Raw genomic sequence first — 24,775 nt, forward strand, 5'->3', positions numbered from 1 at the left:
AAACACAAGGCGACTGAGCATGAAGTACTCTGTTAAGGGTCTAAATGGCAGGTGCTGTGGGTGAAGTAAATATAGAATTCAGAGCTGTAAGCACTGTTTCTCACAGTATCCAGATCCATCCAGCAGGAATGGAAAGCACTGAATGATCGGTGTCTTGTGATACCACACTTAACTGGTGTAAGGCTTCTCTGCAGGTCTCTAAGGGGGTTATTCTAGTTCATTCTTTCTGACAAAATCCTTCTTAGATGGACAAAACTATGTGCACTGCGGGTGGGGCAGATGCAACTTGTGCAGAGAGAATTAGATTTGGGTGGGGTTTTTCTTCAAAGTGAGATCTATATTGCAGTGTAAAATCATGCAGTCAGTATTTTCCCTGCACAGAAACAAAAAAACTCACCCAAATCTAATTCTCTCTGCACATGTTACATCTGCCCCCCTGCAGTGCACATGGTTTTGTCCATCTAAGAAGGATTTTGTCAGAAAGAATGAACTAGAATAAACCCCTAGGACCTGTCACCTGTACATTACATACATTTTATCAGCTGAACAAATATATATGGGATCCGTTCACCGGGATTCCTGTCAGAGGCTTTTAGGGAATTGACAGGTTGCAGCTTAGAGAGATGACTTGTTCCTAGATGAGCTGATAGCTGTTGTCATGAAAGAGTGGTAATTGGAAATGTTAGCTTCTGGGGCAAGAAAGCAATATGATTTGCCTAAAACGCTAAAAGTTCTTTAAATATATATATATCCAGGACTAATTCAAATTATTTATGGTCAATTTAATAGGCAAATCCAGATATGTCGGCTGCCAATCTTGTCCCTCACCACATAATTAAATCTAAGGCAGGGTTGCCGACTTTCAACAGGAGTTCAGGGCCGGGCTTGAGCTTCTTGCCATTAAGCCCCGCCCCATGATGGAAAATTACCAGATTTGACGATCTCCGCGGAGGGGGGGGGGGGGGGGGGTGGCTAAAGTGACACAATTATTAAACTTTAGCCCCACCCCTCCTCAGGGATTGGCAGATCAGGTTATTTAAACAGCGTGGTCAGGGGGAGGAGGCTGTGAGCTGGGGGGGGGGGGGGTGTCGAGCGGGGGTCCCTCAGAATCCGGGAGGGTTGCCCACCTTTCCGAGGGGCCGGGAGGGGGACCCAGTTTTCGCAACCCTCCCGGCCATTCCGGGACGGTAGGCAACCCTGATCTAAGGATTTGGCTTAGGGGTGCCAAATAAAAGGTCTAATACTCTAGAGCACTGGACTAGGCCCTATGTTATCAGGCCCTTCCCCTGTAGCATCAATGCTGCACTTGGTCAAACACGAGGGGGCAGGGCTAATATGTTGCAATACAAATGTAATCGACTGGACACTGAAACTGAAATCAATCAGCATTATTTACTCAGAGCAAGGAAATAACCCGGATCTGCATTTTTAAATGCACAATAACCCAGGTCTGACCTGTGTATAACCCTTCTATTTTCGCCAGGTTGAAACACCAGGTTATTGACTGTGGTGCTTTCACATCGCACATCGACCTGGGTCAAATTAGCAATAACCCGGGTCTGACCCAGGTTATTTATGCGATTTGAAAGGGGTAGTGTGCGCCACTGCCAGCACTCTGCTGTAACTGACTTAAGCTAAATATTAAATCCATGCAGCCCCCTTCAGATTTGTGCACTCTGTAAACTAAAATGTGTGAGTACAACATGTAGACTAAGGATGACCAACATCCTAAAACTGAAGGAAGAGATTGCTAAAATAAATAGGTATCAACCCTTCGGCAACAAGGGAAATATGGAGGGAATAGTGGAAATATGTCATCCTTTATTCCATATAGGCTTTGATGCATAGGCCCTGTAGCATACATAACATATGTTGTAGGACTACTGGGATATCCGCTGGGACCGGATTCTGAGGGGTGTGTGGTCAGATCTGGGAGGCTTGGCCGTGTCCCTCCCTTAAAAAACAAACCCCTTTGTCAAAGAGGAATTTGTCATCCTCAGCAGCTGGCCTGAGCCCTCACTAGTCCCCTCCAACAGGCCAGAGTCCAGGATCTCTGTACCATAAGCCTCCCCCTTCCTTTCAGATGTCCTGGATTATGAGGTGCTCACTGTTCTTGGGACATCTGAGTGAGAGTGGGGTTTATTGATCAATAAGTACAAGTGAAGAATAAAAAAATCTATACAGACCTCTTCATTCTTAATGGACAGCATATCCTAATTCACACTGTGTACCTTTCAGTAAATATATGGCTATTCTGTGGTGCAGTGCGAGCAATGAAATCATCAGTTAGAGAAAAACACTTAGAGTATAGTGCAACCCTAATAGGAAACTGTTTCTCCACATCAAAAACATCACCATTTCCTAAAAACTCAACCATACCAAACTTTTGCAAGGTACTATCCTATTACAGAAACATGCAGACTACCCTCATCCTCTGTATCCGCATCCTCTACCAGGCCACAAATCAATGTGGGATGCAGACAATACCCATACCTCCCAACTGGTCCAATTACAGTGGGGGAGAGCTCCTGCTCAGCTTTTGCGAAGGTGCGGGGAAGAAGTGTGGCTAGGGAGTGCAGGGAGGCAGCCAGTGGCTGCCCAGCTGCAAGTGGAGCACTGGGCCCAACATTCTTAAAATGGGGAGTCGAGTAGACCCCACCCCCTTCTGCTGGAGATCAGGCCCACCGGACTTAAAGCCCTGTCCCCTTTTTAGGCCAGCCGTGACGAAATTCTGAGTTCTGCAATATCAAAGTTGGGAGGTATGAAAACCACTGACACAAATAAGGCCTGATTCAGACCTCATCACTGCTGTGCACGTTTGCAGAGGCCTGGAGTCAGATTACTGCCAGAAAGCTGCAAATCCATTCGCAACTCACTCACCATCTAATGATTTTCCCAGTCTGTGCAAGTGTGCGTAACTGTCAGCGGGGGACCGAGCGCTCGACTCCGGCTTGGAGGAGACTTCGTTCTGTGTAGTAGTAGATGCTTGAAGTGCTGTGAGATGAATCTTGTAATGTCCAACGCGTTTCAGCCACTAGGGCCTTTGTCATCTCACAGCACTTCAAGCATCTACTACTACACAGAACGAAGTCTCCTCCAAGCCGGAGTCGAGCGCTCGGTCCCCCGGTGACGTCACCGCGACTACCCGGAAGTAGCGTCCGAGCAGGCCGCACTTCCAGCGGAGCGGCCGCACACTTCTCAGCCAGCCGGGTGAACATCCGTCACCTCGGACTGACACAAGCAACCAGGGACCCCAGCACAGCACCGCTGCGTACCACGTTGCAGGAAGATCACTTGGGTAAGTTACTTGGGAGCGGGACGCCGCCACCCAGCAAAACCCACACAGTGATCCAGTGACTTTGCCTCCAGCTCTTGCTACTGCTGTTGCTCTGGACTGTACCTGCACTTGCCCACCACAAACCCCTTCTCCCCACCACACTCATCTGCTCACATAAGACATAAGCCTGCTGGCTTATGGTTAAAGGGTTCTGCTGACCCCTTACACCCGCAAGGGCTTATCACTGGCAGCCCCAACACCACCCCCACCTGTATGAGACATAAGCCCACCAGGCTTATGGTAGAAAGGGGCCTGCTGGCACCCCAATTCCCCCACAGGGGCTCATTCAAAGCTTTCACCGTTTACCCTGATTTCATATGTACATTTGTTTGCAATTACCAATAAAAACATTTTTGATTTCACATTATCAGCATCTTGCCACTTATTGACACACACAAAGGTGAGCGCTTAACTAACAACCTCTAATTTATACTATTTCTGAGCACGGACAACTCAAGTTAAGCTGCCCCACATACAAAAGGCTAATAAGCGCTGTAACCACCCAAATTATCTACTATGCTCCTGGGCACGCCTGCGTTATTCCTGACACTCCCAGAAAATGTCTGGTTACCACCCTTCAAATGCCGGCTTCCTGTCAGTTAAGTTGCAAGGTGATTGCAACAAATGCAGTTGCTGATTTATGACGCTGTTTGGCCTCACAGATGTGCGCTATGATCCGCATTCATAATCAGTCGTTCGATAATCGATCCCCTTGCAAATTCACGATCACCTCTGAATTACCATGATATAATTGAAAACAAGGTTAGCAACTTGTATGCAAGAATATGGCTCTATCAGTAAAGTAACTTCTCATGGCATATAGGTAGAACTTCAAGGCTCGCTGCTGTTTTTGATAATGAAAGTACTGAGCACACACTGTACGTTTCAGCACAATTCCACTTTAGTTACAGTGTGTGTGTCTATTAAAGACTGAGACATCCTGTGCCGTTAAGAGAAGGGGCCAACCAGGATTCTGCTCACAGGCCCCCTCCTCCGTTAAACCGCCCCTGCATAGTACGGAAACATATTTTCAGTGGATTTTTGGTCTCCACTAAAATGGCTACCACTTACCACTTGTACATCTCAGTCTTTAATAGACACACACACTGTAACTAAGGTGGAAGTGTACTGAAACGTACAGGGATGCGGGACCATTTGTCTACAACAAGAAGATAGACAGCCATTAGGTCGACACCATTAGTTCGACAACTCAATAGGTCGACATGCTTTTAGGTCGACATACCATTAGGTCGACATGTCATTAGGTCGACATGCCATTAGGTCGACATGCCATTAGGTCGACAGTGTCTAGGTCGACAGTCAAAAGGTCGACATGGTTTTTTCCCACTGTTTTTTGACCCAAATGTCGACACAGTCAACATGGACACAGTTTGAAGTGAACCGCAACCCCTCGCATCGATAGCTTAGCTCGCAATGCTTCGGGCATGTTGCCTCGCTGCGCTCTGCACACTATTATAATCTAACTCCACGCCGTAGTGGATGGTAGGGCATGAAATACCGCCTGTCGGCACATGTCGGCTCAAAAAACAATTAAAAAAACCATGTTGACCTTTTGACTGTCGACCTAGACACTGTCGACCTAATGGCAGTGTCGACCTAATGGTATGTCGACCTAATGGTATGTCGACCTAAAAGCATGTCGACCTATTGAGTTGTCGAACTAATGGTGTCGACCTAATGGCTGTCTATCTTCTTGTTGTAGACAAATAGTTCGGATACTAACGGCACAGTAGACTCTGTCCTGGTGCCGTGACCTAAAGAGCATTTGCAGGTCTCCGCAAGTGTATATATAACTGATTTACCATTTTCTAAAATCCAGATAACTAAAAATGTCGGGAGGGTCTGAAGTTATATACTTTCTTAATCCCTCCATGAAGCAGATAAGGGGTATCACTAAGGCCCTGTCTCAGAGGGAATCACTAAGGCCCTGTCTCAGAGGGAGTCACTAAGGCCCTGTCTCAGAGGGAATCACTAAGGCCCTGTCTCAGAGGGAATCACGTTGTATGACTGCATAACTAATTTACCCAGGAATTGATATATAAGATAAATGGTACAAACAGAACTCTGCAGTCAGGAGGTGAGAACACTTCCGCTATTCAGGTGAGGTAACATGGATCTTTGGAGGTTATTCTGGTTGACTTGCAAGGCTGCGAATTTCACAGCCTTGTGAGTCCACCAGACGGCTGCGAATGGATGTTGAGTAAATATTAACGAAAAATAAGTGTCACATTAAAAATATCGATGTATGGGTGAATAGAGGATGAAGCGTACATGTAATATATGCTTCATCCTCTATTCACCCATACATTAATCTTGTTTTGCAAAAAATGTTTTGTAAAACATTTCCATATACTGTAGCAATTACTGACCTCTTTGACACAAGGATAGAGTGAATAGGTTACAACAACCAGTTAAAATTCTGCACTGCTAGATTTAGTAGGAGTTCATTGATATGTACTAAGAAACTGGCAGCTCATTGCTACATATAACACTAAAGAATTTCCACTATAAAGTAGAACATTTCTGATGAAGGGATAAGACCATTGCAATGAAGGCATTGCAGGCTATATGCAAATTAGGTGGTGTCTCTTAGGTCCTGTTTATATATTCACCAGCTACAGTAGGACCTTCTTATTTTCTGTTTAACGTGTGAGGAATTGCTTGGCTAAATGCAAAAGAATAATTTCAAGGTTTATTAACGTCTGATAGTTATTCATTATTAGGGTGCACTGTGTGCTTTTGTGCTTTAGGTAACAGAAACAATTTACATTTAATGACTGCTGGAAAAATGAGATATTATTTATTGCTCTGCAGCAGCTGCTTGCACGTCATTGTCTTTAGTGAGTGAATTTATTTCTAAGAAGATATTTCAGCTCTCCTATTTGCAATTTTAACTTGGTGTAAAGATTTTGAAAATATTACACATTTCGATTTTTGTGTGTAAGTCTTTTGCGGAAAGCAACATTCAATTATTTCTGCATGCCCAGTCATTCTGTCTGTCCATACCAACTATACTCTATGAATGTATTACATACCCTCCAACTGTACCGATTGTACCGGTTTTCTAGCCTTCAGCCCCAGCGCTTGACAGGCACGTTCTTCCTTCACTTCTCAGATGCCGCGGGGACTCTGGGAGTTGTAGTTTCCGACCACCGGCTATTCCCCAGGGAGCTTGAAGGGGAGCTGCCAAACAAGACTACAACTCCCCAGGTGCAACATGGCGCAGCAATGGGATAATGATTGCGGGTCCCATGCAGTCCCCAGGTGGCCACAGCCTGGAGCACGTAAGGAGGCAGCAGCTCTCTAATACCTCACCAACATCTCTCTGGACGGGTGACCCCTGCAGGAGTGTGTGGGAGCAGAGGAGGAGAGCCCTGCAGGTGTAGCAGCAGCTGGTCTGCAGCATGCCCGCACACAGCATGTCCCGGGCTCACCGTCTCCTGCTCTCTCTCCCATGCGCTTACTGCAGCTCCAGCACAGCAGCAGCCGGGCCTCGCCACCTCTGCTGGCGGTGTGTCCTATGGCCGTCCTACGGGGAGACGAGGAGATGCATGTGCTGGGACTGGAGCTGGCAGAAGCGGAGGATGCGTTCACCGGTGCTCCCTTCTGTCATCTGTCAGCGCAGGGAGCAGGGGCCGCCTAAACTCCTTCACCGACGCCAGTGGTTCCCAACCCTGGTCCTTAAGTACCCCCAACAGTGCACATTTTCCAGGTCACCCGGCAGGTGCACTCATTATTCAGTCACATTTGAAAACATCCACAGGTGGAGCTAATTATAGCACTTGTGATTCTGTGTGGAGACCTGCAAAACATGCACTGTTGGGGGTACTTGAGGACCAGGGTTGGGAACCACTGACCTACGGCATCTCCCCAGCAGCTATCTGAAGGACGGCGGCCGCTGCCCAGAGCATCTCCTGCTCTGACCCAGTGCAAGGGCTGTTCTCCGGCGCCATGGACAATCCGAGGTCACGGTAAGGAAGCTCCTCGTGTCACCTCAGGGGAGAAGCTGTACTAGAGCATGTCCTAGCTGTGCCCGGGGCAGGGAGAGCCCAATGCACGTAACGCTGGCCATGCTTTATTCATGGGGCACACTGCCATCAGTAACGTGCCATTGGTGATCACCTACAGTACTCAGCATTTGTGGAAATAATGTAGGAAATATTGGATCATGAACATCATTAAAAAAAATGTGGTATGTGTATCGATGTTGTAAAATGAGTGTGTGTGTATTCTGGCCATGCCCCCTTTACCAGTGGCCACACCCCTTTCCAGATTTGTACCGATTTCTACCCATAAGATGTTGGAGGGTATGGTATTATTGTATTTTTTTTTTATTGAAAAAGCAGATCTTTATTGTACAAAATAAATGCAAAAACAGATGATAACAATTATGACAAATATACTGCATCACAGCACAGCGAAAACTCCGCACACATGCATACAGTATAGTGCATATAAAAATGTAAAATATGTACTGCTGGCTGCATGTCTGGGAATCAGCAGCACTGTGCATCACAACTTCTTAAAGCACCCGGGGCACAGCATTCGGCTTCACTTCTCCTTCTAAACCCACCACCAGACTCCTGTGAAACTAGCCAATGGGAGCAGCCAATCAAGAGAGGAGGCGGCCCATGTGTAGTCTCCCTCCAGGCTCTCTAGCTGGCAGTGGTGGAGAGGTTCGCTCTGCACCTGTCTTCATTTGCAGCTGCACCAGGCCGTAGGCTGTTGGTCCCTCGGCGCTCCCCGTCCTGCACGCTTATTGAGTAACAGCACGCCCTGTGTAGAGAGGGAGACCACGCGCTGTGAGACCGTGACTGACAGCATGCCTTTTAGTGTGTCCGTCAGCACGCCCTGTGAGGAGGTGATCCCACGCTGTAACTGTGTGACGGAGATCGTACCGCTAGTGAGGAGAGCAGGACGCCACTATCCCTGCAGTGTGTCCCTGGCCCCGGCAGCCATTGCCACTAGAGAGCAGGAGCTGACCCTGTCAATCACCCTAGAGTTCCCTGCATGTAGCATTCCACTTCTTCAAGTCTGCTAAAAAAAGAGACCTCCATGCTATCTGCTGCATACCCAGGATAACAATAAGTACCTGTACCAGTACACCTGCCTGTGATATTACATGCTATATACTGCATACTGCACGTTAACCTTTGACAACACAGTTAACTCGTACCACAATAAACTACATTCCGGGTTAAGCTTCCAAAACGTGTGTCATCTAACAACACCACAAGCACCGCTATATACTCTGCCAAAGGCAGAGCTATAGACTCTGGGCACTAGGGTCACTAGCAGAACCTAGTGCTGTCCCAGAGTCTAATTAGGGATAGCCATCGTTGCCATTGCCATCGATGGCAATAATGCAACTGGCCATCGATAGTGTGGAAAAAATGTCAGGACTTCAAAACTGACTATTAATAAGGATACTTGGCGTGACTGCTGCAAAGATGTATGAAGACATATCTCTAAGATGCTCAAGGGTACATTTATTAAGATGGGAGTTCTATTGAAGATGGGATGTTGCTATGGGCAACCAATCAGATTCTATTATCTTTCAGAAGGTGCTAAATAAATAAGCAGTAGAATCTGGTTTCTCATATCAACAGCCTTTGTCCCCTGCAATACAGAACAAATCGGCACTTTGATCCATGAGCACTGGTCCAGTGTTAGCTCTGGGCCTCATCCTGCAAACTGAACATTTTTAATCTTTTATTATTTCTTTAATATGGTTTTATGAATGAACTTTGGTGTTTTGCCTCAAAGTCCTGATCAATCAGCACAGAATGTTTGTCACAAAATAAATTGATGAATACAAATGTTAATTTCTGCATCGTTTCTAAAGTGCACCTGTCAACAGAAATCCGTTGGTGGAACGTGACCTTTTCATCCACATTTACATCAAATGCTTCCTCGAGTAAGGTTTTGATTTCTTCAGTCCCAGGACACGATGTACAGTCCCCTATTTGGCAGTTGATTGATGCTGGGTTGCAAATTATATCGTAAGTTTCACGTTTTGATGAATCATACACACACACCCCCAGGGCCAAATGTAATAGGGTGAGAGTTTCAGAAAGTGAGAGATTTTGGGAGAGTTTTCCCATGTTTTATAAAGCAGCAATCAATTACATGGCAAAATCAACCTGGTTTAAAAAAACTGGGGAAAACTCTCCCAAAATCTCTCACTTTCTGAAACTCTCACCCTATTCCATTTGGCCCCCTGTGTGCACCATTGTGACCTGCCAGAGATTTTTGGTCTGAAAAACTAAAAAAAAAACAAAAACTGACTTGCATGTTGGGAAACTTGTTTTTAAACAGAATTGTACAGAAGTGGGGGCAGGCATTGTCTGTAGAGCCTTGACCCTAAGCACACCTGTAGAGGATCGTGCATTCCTCTATTGAAGTGGACTAAAAAAATATGTTGTTTTGTTGGTTTACTCAAATGTGCAGTGCCTTAATAAGTACATTTTTTTTTTTTTGCGAAAATATTTGTAATTTATTTTTATCATTTTACAATTTTATTGAAATATACTGCTGTGTTATAGAAATCAAATAAAAATGTTTAAAATGAGACTGTACAATGGTCTAGCTCAGGGGTCGCCAACCTACTGTATCGCTTCCAAGTTACCGGTAGCTCGCAGGATCAATCTGGGGGGCTCAAACACTGGTCTCTGCCTACCCACTGCCGAAGCCTTCCCCAGCACTCCACTGCCTGCTCCCCACATCCGCCGCTCGGCGGCAGGGTATGGGGAGAAGGTAACAGCCAGTGCAGTGGGTGCAGCTGGAAGCTCGGCACCAGGGAAGGGGTTGACGTCAACCAGACCACCAGGGGAGGAGGGCAGGCACAGCGCTAGGGAAGGGGGGGGGGTACATCCAGGCAGCCAGCCAGCTGTGGGAGGTTGACAGCCTGCCCTCCAGCCTGCCCACCAATGGAGAGAGGCAGGCAAGGCTCAGTGCCGGGGGCGTGTGGCGGTGAAGTTGGATGTTGCCCATGGGAATGTCTAGCATTTCGAAAATGCTTGGTTTTCCCATGGGAATGCGGGCGTGCTGATGTGTGCCGGGGCAGGCAGCTGACATCACATGACGTTAGTCTCCCGCCCCGTCTTCAGCTGGAAGCCAGCAAATATAAGTCACTGACTTATATTTGCGAAACCTGGAGAAAACATTCTCGATGGTCGGCGACAAGCTAACAAGCTGTATACAAGCATAAAACTACAACTGGGAGTGAGAAGAACACAGGGAAGTGTAGCTCAACTTGCTGTAGTTTGTAAGAGCAGGCAATGGTGGACTGCAGAGGTAAGGCACAATAGCTCTCAATATACAGTACAGTATACTGTACCCATCACATGGGCCAGCCAACATCAGAGTTGTTGAGGGGGACAAGAAGAACTGGTGGTAAAGATAGTCCAATTTGAAAAACACTATGGTGGAGGCATTCGTAAAGCTTGGGAGGCTGGCGAGATAAGGTTGGAAATGTATATTTGGCAGGAGTGGTTAAGGGTTAAGTGCTTTAAAAATCAGGGTGAATTTATTCTGTGGGTAATTGGACATTTTAAGCCAATGAAGGAGTTTAGAGGGGATATAGGGGGAGATTCTCTAAGCTAAAAATGCTGTAAAACCCCTGTTATCAGGGTTTTTACCGCATTTTGGGATGCTGTAAGCATCCACCGCCGGGTTACCACGGCGGGGGGCATCACCAGAAAAATCGGGCGATGCCCCATAGAAGCCTGTGGGCTTCTACTGCAACCCTCAGCCGCCCCGCACTGACCCACCGCCGCCCTGCACGGACCACCGCCGCCCCGCATCGCCCCCTCTCACCTGTGTCCGGGCAGCACAGAGCTGTGCTGCCCGGACCTGTGGCCTCCTCCTCCCTGCACTGATCCTCTTCCGGGTGCGGGGACAAGGAGAGCCCGGCGCAGCAGCAGCAGCGCCGGGTAAGGGAGGGAGGGGAGAGCCGCCGGGTCCTCATGGGACCCGCTGACTCTATCGCAAAGGACAGCTCTTAACGCAAGAGCTGTCCTTTGCCATAATTATCGCATATGTTAGTGCATATGCGATAAATATGAATGCAAAGTGTGGCAATAGGGGGCGGAGCTGGGGTGCGGATGTTAGAGCATCCTCCCCACAAGCAGATCAGATACGGCAGGAGAGGAAAACGGTGCCTGCATCTTAGGATAGACTGGGGAGAGGCTACTGAGCGGCAGGTCAAAAAGGAGATGATTAGTACAAGCATAAGAGCTTTGATTGCATAAGTGGTCAGGAAGTTCCATATCCTTGAAATGCTTTGGAGTTGGAAGTGGTAGGACTGAGAGGTGGCCTGAAATGTGGAGAATTAAGGAAAAACTATATTCAAATGCTCATGTGCCACCCAAGTCCTGCTCTTTGTAACTGTTTAATGATGTTTTTCACATCAATGACCTGGAAACTGAAACTACTTAGACTTAAAGGATTCTATTACATTTGGCTTCATAAGTGGACATATCCTTATTACTCATTACTCTTACTCATTACTCTGATCCTCAAAAGTATGGCAAAAGTGCAACTGGCCATCGATAGTGTATTACTATTCAATGGATGACCATCAATCTTTTTACATATCGATGTCATCAGGGCCGGTGCAAGGCATCTGGGCGCCCTAGGCAAACCTAAAGGATACCGCCCCCCCAACTTCTCACATACACAATTTACTTTTAACATTTTTAGTAGCTATATTTTTAGATTAACACACTATATACCCCTCAATGCATAATGCATCACAATAGGACCCCTTAGCCTATCTAATGCTAGTGCCCCTTACACATTATGCCACACAGTAGGAGCCAAACATCACATTACGCAGGAGAGTAGGAGCTAAAAATCACATTACGTCACACAGTAGGAGACAAAAATACATTACGCTGCACATTAGGAGCCGAAAATCACATTGTCACACAGTATGACCCAAAAATCACATTACGCCGCAAAGTAGGGGCCAATAATCACATTACACTGCACAGTAGGGGCTAAATATCATATTATGCTGAACAGTAGGGGCCAAAAATCACATTACGTCACACAGTGGGAGCCAAACATTACATTACGTGGCACAGTAGGGGCCAAAAATCACATTACACCACACAGTAGGGGCCAAAAATCACATTACACCACACAGTAGGGGCCAAAAATCACTGGCTGTCTATTCATTTCTATGTGCAGGGTGGGTGCATGATTATACTATACTGGGCAGTGGGCACACAGCTAGTCCCCGCACCAGCAGCTGCCTACTACAGTGATTATTTATTAAGTACAGGCAGCAGCAGGACAGTCACACAGGCGGCACACTCATGAGCAATGCTTCCTTGTTAATCTCCGGCGGGTGGAGGAACCGCCGGCCGCCCAGTCACTCAGTGACACAGTGCGTGCTGCCAGCACAGACTGTGTCAGAGTAGCTGGGGGGGGGGGGAGGGGGGCGGACGGCGGCTCCGCCACCCGCCGGAGATTAACAAGGAAGCATTGCTTTTTGAGTCTTAGCGTGCCGCCTGTGTGACTGTCCTGGTGTCCAGTCCAGCGCACCGGGTGGGGGGGCAGTGGATTGACCGGCGGGGGCTGGGGCGGCCGCCGCCAAAGTTTCCTGCTGGCTGCTGTAGGCCAGGGATGGGGACTGACTGTCAGCGGCAGGCCGGCAGCAAGGTACACATCGGGCTCCGGCGGGGGATATGGGGAGGGGGGACCAAATAACTTTACTTACCTAATAGCTGCTTGTTATTGCTGCAGTCTGCAGATGATCGCTGACGCTGCAGGCAGCATCTTCTAGTTGTTCCTCCGGGCTCTCCTCTGCGTTGCTTCCTGCTGATGCTGCTGCTGCTGGCTGGCTGCAGCTCACTACCGCCCTCCAGTGGCCGGCGCCCTAGGCAAATGCCTAAACTTGCCTAGTGGTGGCGCCGGCCCTGGGTGTCATCCATTTTCTTTGATTGATTGGCCTATGGGCCAATCAAAATACGGGGACGGGGCTTCACAGGTGTCAGGCGGAGCGATACTCTGCGGCCTGGCCCCTTGGGGAAAGAGCGAAAACAAAACTTTTCGTTTAAGCTTGACATCGATGATGGGAAACCATCTGGTGGTTCTCCCCCCACTATTCGACATTTGCCATAAACCATCGATAATTTCTAATCATCAATGGTCGATAGCCATCCCTCCCATAGTACAGAGAGCTAGGGAAGAACCACGTGAATATGCAGATAAAATCACAGCAATTAATTACATAGCTCTTCTACACCAGTGGTGTCATGGCCCTCCAGCTGTTGTGGAACTACATGTCCCAGCATGCCCCGTCACAGATTTTATATAATGGATTGCTAAAACTGGCAGGGCATGCTGGGATGTGTAGTTCCACAACAGCAGGAAGGCCATGAGTTTGACACTTTTCTATAGCCTCCCTATACTTTGAGTCATTAGGGAACATATGCCCTAAGCTTCAAAAGTGATAAAATTGACAGTGATAAAAAGCCAGCCAAACACCTCCTGCCTGACATTTTTCAAACACAGTCTGTGACATGGCAGGGAGGAGCTGATTGGCTGGCTGTTTATCACTCTCCATTTTATCACTTTTAAAGCTTAGAGAATCTGGCCCTAAATTAGATAAAATGAAAAAAAAAAAATCTTTTGGTTTTCTGCATGAAGCATTATCATGCACATAGGCGTGTGCAGCACATTTTATTAGGGAGTGCACTGTCAAAACGGTGTGCCTAGCACTACCTATTGGGCATGTCTAACCCCGCCATTGGGTCTGTCTAACACCGCCAATCAGGCGTGCACTCACTACAATATAAAACGTCTCTCAGCCACACCATTATATCCTGCCTGTTTAAATTTTAATCTTCTAATTACTCAGTGTAACAGTATGTGCAAGTAAAGTCAAAATCATATCTGGATGACAAAGATACTGTATGTGGTGATACTGTATGACAACGGTGTAATACAATTAATAATGCAAAACACACATAATTGATTGATGGGCGCTTATTTCAATGGAATACAGGTCTAAAAAGCAAAAGTCTTTGGTAAAAGGTATTGCTGGGGTTGGGGTCACAGCATTAGGGGGTGCCTATGCACCCTTAACACTCAATGTGCGCACGCCTATGATCATGCACAAATACAGGAAACATGATAATCCCCCATGGTCTGCTCAAATAAAATAGAAGAAAAAGCCGCACACATAACATAAGCAGCTAATACACTGAAACATTCAAATAAATCGGTGCTATTGTTTCATTCATTAAACTTTAGAGGTTTAATGGAAAAGGCCCAGAGGAATTATGTATGATATGCTTACTTAACTTTTGTTCTTCGTTCCAGACATAGCTGATACTGCTGGCTAGTTTTCTACTTACATCATTTGTTCTGCTTGATTAGTTTGGGAGAGATGTTTTTCAGACACAATGGGGGAAATTTACCAATATGAAAAACCTAGTTTTTCGTATTGGTATTTTCCCTACGACTGCATACGACTGTTTAAGTCGTATGCAAAGTCGTGTTCCGGAGGGGGATTTACAAAGCAGTCATATACGACTGCTTTGTAACCCACCGATGTCGTAGGAATTCGTATTAGCGGCCGTATATACGGCCGCTAATACGAATTATTTCTAGCAGTCTGCACGGATCAGTCAGATCCGTGCAGGCTGCAATGTGTAAAAAAAAATAGAAAAATAAATAAATTTAAAAAAAAACCGGCGTGGGGTCCCCCCCACAGCCGAAACCAGCACCAGGCTGACAGAGCCTGGAGCCGGTAATTAAAAATCAGGGAACCCGACAAATAGGGGTTCCCCGATTTTTAACAACCAGCTCCAGGTCCGGGGCTGGTTCCCAAAATACGGGGGACAAAATGACTAGGGGTCCCCCGTATTTCAAGAACCAGCCCCAGACCAAACAAGCCAGCAGGGTAATGTCACAGCCGGGGGACACTTATAATATAAGGTCCCGCGGCCAAAACATTAACCCTACCGACCAGTCAGCCTGACCAGGGGCCCTGGGGGAGTGGGGACCCCCCCAATAAAGGGGTCCCCCCCCTCCAGGACTTACCTGACCAGGCTGAAGCCTGGTGCTGTCCCCGGTGACCCTGGGCTGTGGTCACCGGGCTGATCTTGGTGTAAAAAATAGAATAAAAACCATTGTCTTTTACTGGTGAACTATGAGTCCCAGCAAGCCTCCCCCACAAGCTGGGACTTGGAGAACCACAAGTCCCAGCCTGCGGGGCATTAAAGGGCCCGCTGGGTCTTGTAGTGCCACAGTAAAAGAAAGAGTTAAATAAACACACTGACACACGTGAAAAATAAAAGTTTAATACATACATAACACATACATACTGATACTTACCTTTCTTGATCCCGTAGGTAGCCCTGGTCCTGATGTCCTGTGTCGTCCATGTCGGCTGTCTGCGTCGTCCTCCAGGTCCATGTCGACGGTCCGTGTCGTCCTCCAGGTCCATGGCGGTGTCCGGGTCCGAAGAAATCCATGTTGGAGCTGTGGAAGGAAATCCTACTCACCTGTTCCTGCGCTGAAGAAGTCTTGTCTTGATCCGACGTAGTCCAGGTAATCTTCATGCTGTCGCCGGTCCCCGCTGTCTGCGCTGTCTCTGCATCGCGCTGAGGAGAGATGCTGAAGTTTCATATTCGGCGCCTCTCCTCAGACTGAATTCTATTGGCCGCCTAGCGGGCCAATCAGGAGCCGACTTTCTCGGCTCCTGATTGGCCCGCTAGGCGGCCAATAGAATTCAGTCTGAGGAGAGGCGCCGAATATGAAACTTCAGCATCTCTCCTCAGCGCGATGCAGAGACAGCGCAGACAGCGGGGACCGGCGACAGCATGAAGATTACCTGGACTACGTCGGATCAAGACAAGACTTCTTCAGCGCAGGAACAGGTGAGTAGGATTTCCTTCCACAGCTCCAACATGGATTTCTTCGGACCCGGACACCGCCATGGACCTGGAGGACGACACGGACCGTCGACATGGACCTGGAGGACGACGCAGACAGCCGACATGGACGACACAGGACATCAGGACCAGGGCTACCTACGGGATCAAGAAAGGTAAGTATCAGTATGTATGTGTTATGTATGTATTAAACTTTTATTTTTCACGTGTGTCAGTGTGTTTATTTAACTCTTTCTTTTACTGTGGCACTACAAGACCCAGCGGGCCCTTTAATGCCCCGCAGGCTGGGACTTGTGGTTCTCCAAGTCCCAGCTTGCGGGGGAGGCTTGCTGGGACTCATAGTTCACCAGTAAAAGACAATGGTTTTTATTCTATTTTTTACACCAAGATCAGCCCGGTGACCACAGCCCAGGGTCACCGGGGACAGCACCAGGCTTCAGCCTGGTCAGGTAAGTCCTGGAGGGGGGGGACCCCTTTATTGGGGGGGTCCCCACTCCCCCAGGGCCCCTGGTCAGGCTGACTGGTCGGTAGGGTTAATGTTTTGGCCGCGGGACCTTATATTATAAGTGTCCCCCGGCTGTGACATTACCCTGCTGGCTTGTTTGGTCTGGGGCTGGTTCTTGAAATACGGGGGACCCCTAGTCATTTTGTCCCCCGTATTTTGGGAACCAGCCCCGGACCTGGAGCCTGGGGCTGGTTGTTAAAAATCGGGGAACCCCTATTTGTCGGGTTCCCTGATTTTTAATTACCGGCCCCGGCTCCTTCAGCCTGGTGCTGGTTTCGGCTGTGGGGGGGACCCCACGCCGTTTTTTTTTTAATATTTAATTTTTTTTCTATTTTTTTACACCGCAGCCTGCACGGATCTGACTGATCCGTGCAGGCTAAAACGCAAATAGAACAGGAAAATGGTGTTCTATTTTCCTGTCGTATTTGCGTGGGTGTTTTACACCACTAAGCAGCCGTATTATCAGTACGGCTGCTTAGTAAATCAGAAACCACCATTCTTTTGAATGGTGATTTCTGTCGTATCCTATCGATGGTGTAGACATTCGTATTTGTAACTACAAATACGAATGTTCCATCTTTAGGACTACGAATTGTTGTATTTTTGGGATTGTAAATCCCGAAAATACAAATTCGTAAAAAAAAGGTGTATTTCTGCCTACGAATACACCTTTTTTCTACGAATCCATTTTGGTAAATGTCCCCCAATATTCCACCTACGTTCCCAAAGGAAGTTCACCTAATCATAATGCATTATAACCTGTGTATCTCTCCTTTATCAGGCAGATTGCCATTATCGTCATTTCTAGACTACAGGAGATCTGAAATCATGTAACTAATCTTGGGTTAAGCTGTGAATCAGGGAAGCTCCAACATAAGACTGATAATTCACAAACAAAATGTTATTGTTACAGATAGTTTGTTTTTGTATCCAACTAAATGTTCCCTAAATTGGTTGGGAGTCTTTTATGGGTATAAATAGACAGTTTTGGGGGGGTATTCAATCTTCAGGTCACGGCAGACGAGCTTGCTCGCCCGCCGTGACCCAGTCCCGTTCTCGGTCAGCTCGACCGAGAACATGCAGGCGGGATTCAATGTCCCGCCTGCAGCGGGACGAGAAGGGGGCGTGGCCGCTAGTTGCGGCCGGGAAGTGACAAGATGCAGCCGGCAGCTCGTCACTTCCCGGCTGTTCTCGGCAGAACGAGCCCGACAGCTAGTGATGTCGGGCTCGTTCTGCCAGGAAACCCTGTTCAATGCTGTCGGGGAAGACAGCATTGAATAGGGCCCGTCGACCATCTCCCCCACGGGAGATGCTCGACGGCGATTGAATATCCCCCATAGTTGGTGATGGGATTGATGGATTTTCCAACTGTAATCTTTAAAGCAGTGGTTCCCAACCGTTTTTCTCTCCCGTACCCCTTGATTAGGCTTTGCATTGATGAGTACCCCCTCCTCTCAATTTAAAATATAGACAGTACTTATGAGTGGAGTGGAAGTGAGCGGTATGTTCATCCTTATGCATGTCCTTATATTAAGGAGTAGCGGACAGGAATCGTGCCCTTCCGTGTCTGGCCGCTAGTTGTGCATTGTCTCCAGGGTTCCCACTTACACCAGTAGGATTAATGCCGCTGCTTCTTCCACCCATGTCAGTGCAGGGCAGATGATCGCTGATGTCTGAGGGCAGCATGGGTAGCTCCCATTGGATTGCTGGTCAAGCACAATGAGATGCTGATGACACTGAAGACAGAACCGTAAGTGACACAACATGGTTCTTCTCTACAGCAATGGGTTTTCTTCTGCCATCAAAAGACTTTCATCTACCGCCATTACCAATATTATTTTCAAGTACCCCCAACTGGTCTGCAGAGTACCCCCAGGGGTACTAGTACCCCAGGTTGGGAACCACTGCTTTAAAGGATCAATGTGGCCATTCCTGAATGAAACAGTCACAAGAGATAAAGATTTAACAGTAAAAGGGTGTCCCCACGGGGTGATTCTTCTAAGCGATTTTGACTACATCGTCCAAACCACTTAGATGGTTTGCCTGAATCACCCCATGTGCACACAGCAGGCGATAGCAATGCACATCCCTGCAGCGTAGCTATTGACCAGCCAAATAGACACTGTGGTTAAGAATATTCTTGCTAGACAGCTCCGAAAAGAGGGCATGGCCGCATATGCAAATTAGCTGTGGTTAGGCCACACCCCAATGTATAGTTTAGAGCAGAGAAGGGAAAGGGGGGACATGATAGAAACTTTCAAATATATCAAATAGAGCAACAGAACACGAGGACATGCACTGAAACTAGAGGTAGGAAGATTCAGGGGAAATGTAATAAAAATCACTTAACAAAAAGGGTAGTGTGTAAGTGGAATAGCCTCCCATCAGAGGTGGTAGAGGCAAATACAGTAGAGTAATTTAAACATGCTTGGTATAGGCATATTGATATCCTTACAAAGACATTTGGATCACATATGGTTTGAGGTAACATGTTTCAAAAAGACGCAGACTCATACTTGCCTACCCTCCTGCAAATTGGGTCCACCTCCCGGCCCCCTGGGAAGGTGGGCAAGTCTCCCGCATTGCAGACACAGCCCCTGCTCCCACCTTCCCCGTGGAATTCGCGGGTCCGCGGGGAGGGGCTAAATGATGTGAATCGCGTTATTTTGTGTCATTTTTAGCCCCATCCACAGACCCGCTTGGTAATGTCAGCCTCGCGCCGCCCCCAAAACGAAGCCTCGTCCAGCCTCCGTTTCACGCTTCTCTTGGAAATGAGTTTTAAAAAGTCGGCATGTATGGGCAGACTAGATTGGCCAAGTGGTTCTTATCTGCCTTCAAATTCTATGTTTCTATAAATCTTGATACACACAGGGCTCAGCCAAAACCGCTGACTGAGTCCCGTGTGTACACGGCTTAAGGGAGTCCCCAATATTTGGAGAGTTCTTGGATGTACTTCTGAGATAGTATACAGGGTAAAAGTGTGCTTCATCTGTCCTTTGGGATCATTTATAAGTAAGATGAGCTGCTACTCATTTACAGTAAGCCCACAAGGATAGAAACATTACAGTATAAGATTACTCACAACTGCTTCCCTTAGAACTGGAATTATCCACAGCTCTGCTACAGAGATGGACATGCAACCGCCTCAACCCCTCCAGAGAAACAAACAGGTTCAGCTTGTTTATTTGGACGCTGACACTTTGTCCAAAATCAATTTTAGTAGCCGCAGGAAAGATGTAGGACATACAAATACATCTTTCCAGGCCTTTCCGGCTGGTTAGCTATTCAGTGGCTTCTCTCCGGGCCTTCAAGATTTACAAGTAACAAGTAATGGAATTTAAACCTTCTAGAGCTAATTATCTTCCTGAGTACTGAGGAAATACTCCCACTGCAACAATGAATAGACTGCTTTGTAGCAGAGTGCAGTGGAAAAATAAATGAGACATTCCTTCACTTATTTAATATAGATGTTACAGTAATTATAGTTCTGACATTCTTGATGGAAAATACTACCCTTAAACATTTAACTTTTGCAGTTAATGAGATAAGACGTATCATTACCTTTTTATATATCTACCTAAAGCACAGCTTCGTTTAAGCAAGGGCCAATATAAATCTATTTATTTGCTTATAATTATCATTTATCAATCTTCTTGGGAAACAAAACTGACACCTGTGCCTAGTTTTAACTATCTAACAAGATTAAACTGACATGAGTATTCTGATTGGATAGGCACAGTGTCCAATCAGAACACAGGGGAAACCACATTATGGGGAAATTGGGACTACCTACTTTACTTATTTATTTATTTGTTATTTATTAACAGTTTCTTATATAGCGCAGCATATTCCATTGCGCTTTACAATAGGAAACAGTGATACAACAAACTGGGTATTTACAGACATTCAAAGGTATGAGGGCCCTGCTCACAAGCTTACAATCTATAGAGAAATAGGCATTGATACACAAGGATAGATATTCTTTATTGCATGAATTCCACCAGAATGCAAAGGTTCCTGGTGTGCTGTATGAGACGGTGACCCAGCAGTTTGGCCAGGGGTCAGAAGGATGGAAAATGTGAAAAAGAAAGAGAGTGGATATGTGGGGACTGTACAGTAGGAATGTGAATGGATAGGAACCGTATATGAAGGTTAAGTGGCTGGTTCTAGAATTTGATAAGCTTGTCTGAAGAACACGTGTAGGTTTGGAGACTGGAGAAGATTCTTATTGTGCTTTGGAGGGCATTCCACAGAGCGGGTGCAGCCCGAAGAAAGTACTGCAATAGGGACTACTTGGGACATGGGTAGAGCCAGGCAGACTTGGTGCAGCTCTTGGACACTAGAATTCCCTTCCAGGCGGCCTGGAGTGCCACCAAGGCAAGTAGGCAAATATGTGACTGTGTGTGTGACCTATAGTGACTTGTGACATTGTCACTATAACATTTCTATACCCAACATCCACCAGCTTGTTCTGACTGGAAACATGAACATTTTTCTCTGCTCACCAAATGTGGTCTAACTAATGGTGATAACGTCCTCTCTTGTTTTACAGCATCAGGCCTCTCATCCTCCCCATCCACTCCCACTCAAGTGACCAAGCAGCCCAACTTCCCCCTCGAATCCTACAAGCATGAACCAGAACGGCTAGAGGCCAGGCTTCGCTCATTCTCCTCTCCACCAGATACAGGCCAGAGGTTTTCACTACCGCACCTACCAGTTACCATGACTAAGTCCGCCCTACTGTCATCAACGCTCAGCACTACCTCAAAATCAGTAAGTAAACCTTGAAGTGCTTCTGCAGGTGCACGAGTAATGTCCATTACCAGAGTTTGTATGCATGTGACCTACCACATATCCATTAGACAGGACACCCTTCATTGGCCCTTATTCAGATCTGATTGCAGTACAAATTTGTTTGGAAAATGGGTAAAACCATGTGCACTGCAGGTGGGGCAGATGTAACATGTGTAACATGTGTAACCAATAGGTGCTATATGGAGGTGCAAGAACTTTTCAGCGAATTTTGCCTGCCGCAAAGTGCGCCTGGTGTCGTGACCGGGCGCATCCGCACCGTTCGGGTGTAATAGGATTGACCCCATTGTGTACTTAAGCCCACATAATGTCCAACAAACAAGCTCATGTCTGTGTATAATGGTCCTGTGTATAATGGTCCTGTAGTGTCTTCTCTGTTGAAAACAGGCTCTGAATACCCTATATCAGTGACATCATGATACATGAAATGACTGAATTTTAGTTAGTAATCCCACTTGTTGGAAACATTCTGTAGGTAATGCAGAATACAAATGTAGGACACATTCTACAACACAAGGTGGTGCTATGTCTAGTTTGAAATAAATCTTATTTTTTATTGAGACCCAATTCTAATATTTAATTAAGACTATGATAAATATCACTTTAAATTACTACAACCGTTTGTGTGTACTTTATAAATTAATTGGTGCTTTATAAATAATAATATTAATAATAATAAATTAAATTATATTTATTATATATTTACAGTTATATAATATTATAGCTTTCTTATTATAATTAGATGATATGCAGATGTAACATTATATATTAATTTATATTATTTTATTTATAACTGATTATAAATAATAATATTGGTGCTTTATAAATGAATACCAAAGGAAATGTGACGGCTACTGTGCATTCAGTAGCTGAAGGAGCTATATAGCCTATGTTTAGTGGGAGGATCACTCAATTGTCCTATTTTGAAGAACAAATTATTTTTTATTGAAATCCCTGGTCCTACTGTACTCTGGGCCTTATTCTAGTTCACTCTTTCTGACAAAATCCTTCTTATGCTGTGTACACACAGGGGCGATAGGGGCTGTAATCGCTGGGAATATGGTCGCTGGCGACCATATTGCCAGTGATAAGAGTGTGCCCCGGCGATAAATCGCCGGGTGCGCGCTCCCGTTTTCAGCCCCTTTCTAATCGCTGGTCGCAGGAGCTTGCTCCTGCGACCAGCTAATTACCTCTGCGGCTCCCCGGCAGAGGTTCCTTTTCATCAGCGACCATCTCTGGTCGCTGATGAAAAGGGGACACTGAGCAATATATTTCTCAGTAATATATTGCTAGCAATATATTTCTGAGCAATATATCTCCCCCCCCTGTGTACGGGGCTTTAGATGGACAAAACCATGTGCACTGCAGGTGGGGCAGATGTTAATTGTGCAGAGAGAATTAGATTTGGGTGGGGTTTTACTTCAAAGTGAGATCTTACCCTGCACAAAAGCAATATAACTCACCCAAATCTAATTATCTCTGCACATTTTACATCTACCCCCCTGCAGTGCACATGGTTTTGTCCATCTGAAGCTGGGTACACATATGTACAATTTCATTTTTCTTGCGACCGTTCGTTCGACCGAATACACGTTCGACCGTCCAAAACATACGACCGTTCTGCGCGTACACATATGTACAATTTTACTTGCGACGTCCGATGTACTCCCGTCCAAACAATCGCAAGAAGAAGTATATGAGAGACCCTGTAACCCTTTGCCTGCTGTTTTAACTAATGTGTGTTTAATGCCTCACTGCCCAACACTTTAGAGGCATCACTTTAAGACATTAATCAATGTTGAAGTTTTAATAGTGTGTTATGGTGCCCTGCAAAGAGCTTCCAGCACACTCTATTAAAACTTCAACATTGATTAATGTCTTAAAGTGATGCCTCTAAAGTGTTGGGCAGTGAGGCATTAAACACACATTAGTTAAAACAGCAGGCAAAGGGTTACAGGGTCTCTCATAATGCAGCATACCACCGTGCTTTGTTAAACTGTCAAGCATATCGATCGAACATGCGTACACACTTCACTTTTGTTCCGATATCTAGCCGTCCTGTCGGATGAAATATTAAGCAGCAAAGAACCTTCGACCGACCGACCGTGGATGGCCAAGAGCGTTTTTGGCCGTTTATCGATCGCACAGCAGCAATTGGGACAGCGTACACACCTATACAATCGAACGGCCGTTTGCCCCCAGATTGGAAGAACGGCCCGACGATTGTATATATGTGTACCTAGCTTAAGAAGGAATTTGCCAGAAGAAGTGAACCAAAATAACCCCCATAGGACCTGATTTGTACAAAATCCAGTGAGTTGCGTTCAAATACAAGGTTTGGAGGTCTGCATAGGCGTAAAGGCCCATAAACACTAGAAAATTTGCATTTCAAAAGACTTTGCCAAAATCTTTGATAGATATATCTGTCACCAAAGTAGTGCGTACACACTGAGCCATTTTACTTAAAGAGCAAAAGATTTTCAGGAGACGAAAGACTTTGCTGAAAATCTTTCAAATAAAAGGTAATTTACATAATGGGCGGGGTTTGAATTACAAGGGTTGGAGCAGCGGCCCTTTTATTCAGTGCATTCCTGTTCTTGGGGCCTGATTCAGTATTCGGAGCCCAGCAATCAGGTAAACTCCACCCCGCACCGCCCTGACCGGGAAAAATCCCACCCATGTGCACGGCAAACATTTAATTTGCAGCTGTGCACGTAGGGAGAAATCCATTCACTTACTCCAGCAATGTATACGTTACGCCACAACAAAATATACATTGGGGGGCAGTAGAGGCGGTAACATATACATTGCTGGCCTGCAAAAGATTTAAGGCATGGCTTTGGGGGACAGGGGACTATGCACACTACAATGCCCATTACACATATACCACATACCGTAATGCCCATTACACATTAGGCCACACACCGTAATGCCCATTACACATATGCCAAACCCGGTAATGCCCATTACATGTGCCAGCAATGTATATATTACCGGAAAATAAAGAAATCATTGGTGGCAGTGGATGCTCCTTGTCTGGAGCACGGCGGAGAGAGCAGGGTGGCAGGGCGTCCGACGGGCGCTGGGGGGCAGGGCGTCTGACGGGCTGTGAGCGGGGAACTGAGTGGCGCAGCGGTGTGACATATGCACCAGAGCAGGGGGAGATAGTGTTGGAAGAGTGGCGAAGTC

General features: G+C 46.4%; 1 protein-coding gene across 3 annotated transcripts in view; it reads left to right on the top strand.

Moving 5' to 3' along the window:
• Positions 1-24,775, top strand: part of PRKAG2 (protein kinase AMP-activated non-catalytic subunit gamma 2) — a 362,251-nt gene that overhangs the window by 231,454 nt on the left and 106,022 nt on the right. For all 3 annotated transcript variants that reach the window (XM_083189060.1, XM_083189062.1, XM_083189063.1), the window contains one exon: positions 21,327-21,547. In XM_083189060.1, coding sequence (XP_083045186.1) covers positions 21,327-21,547 — 221 coding nt within the window. The remainder of the gene's footprint in view (positions 1-21,326; positions 21,548-24,775) is intronic.

Source organism: Crinia signifera, chromosome 5 (assembly GCF_055691185.1).
Source record: "Crinia signifera chromosome 5, ASM5569118v1, whole genome shotgun sequence".
NCBI classification, from domain to species: Eukaryota; Metazoa; Chordata; class Amphibia; order Anura; family Myobatrachidae; genus Crinia; species Crinia signifera.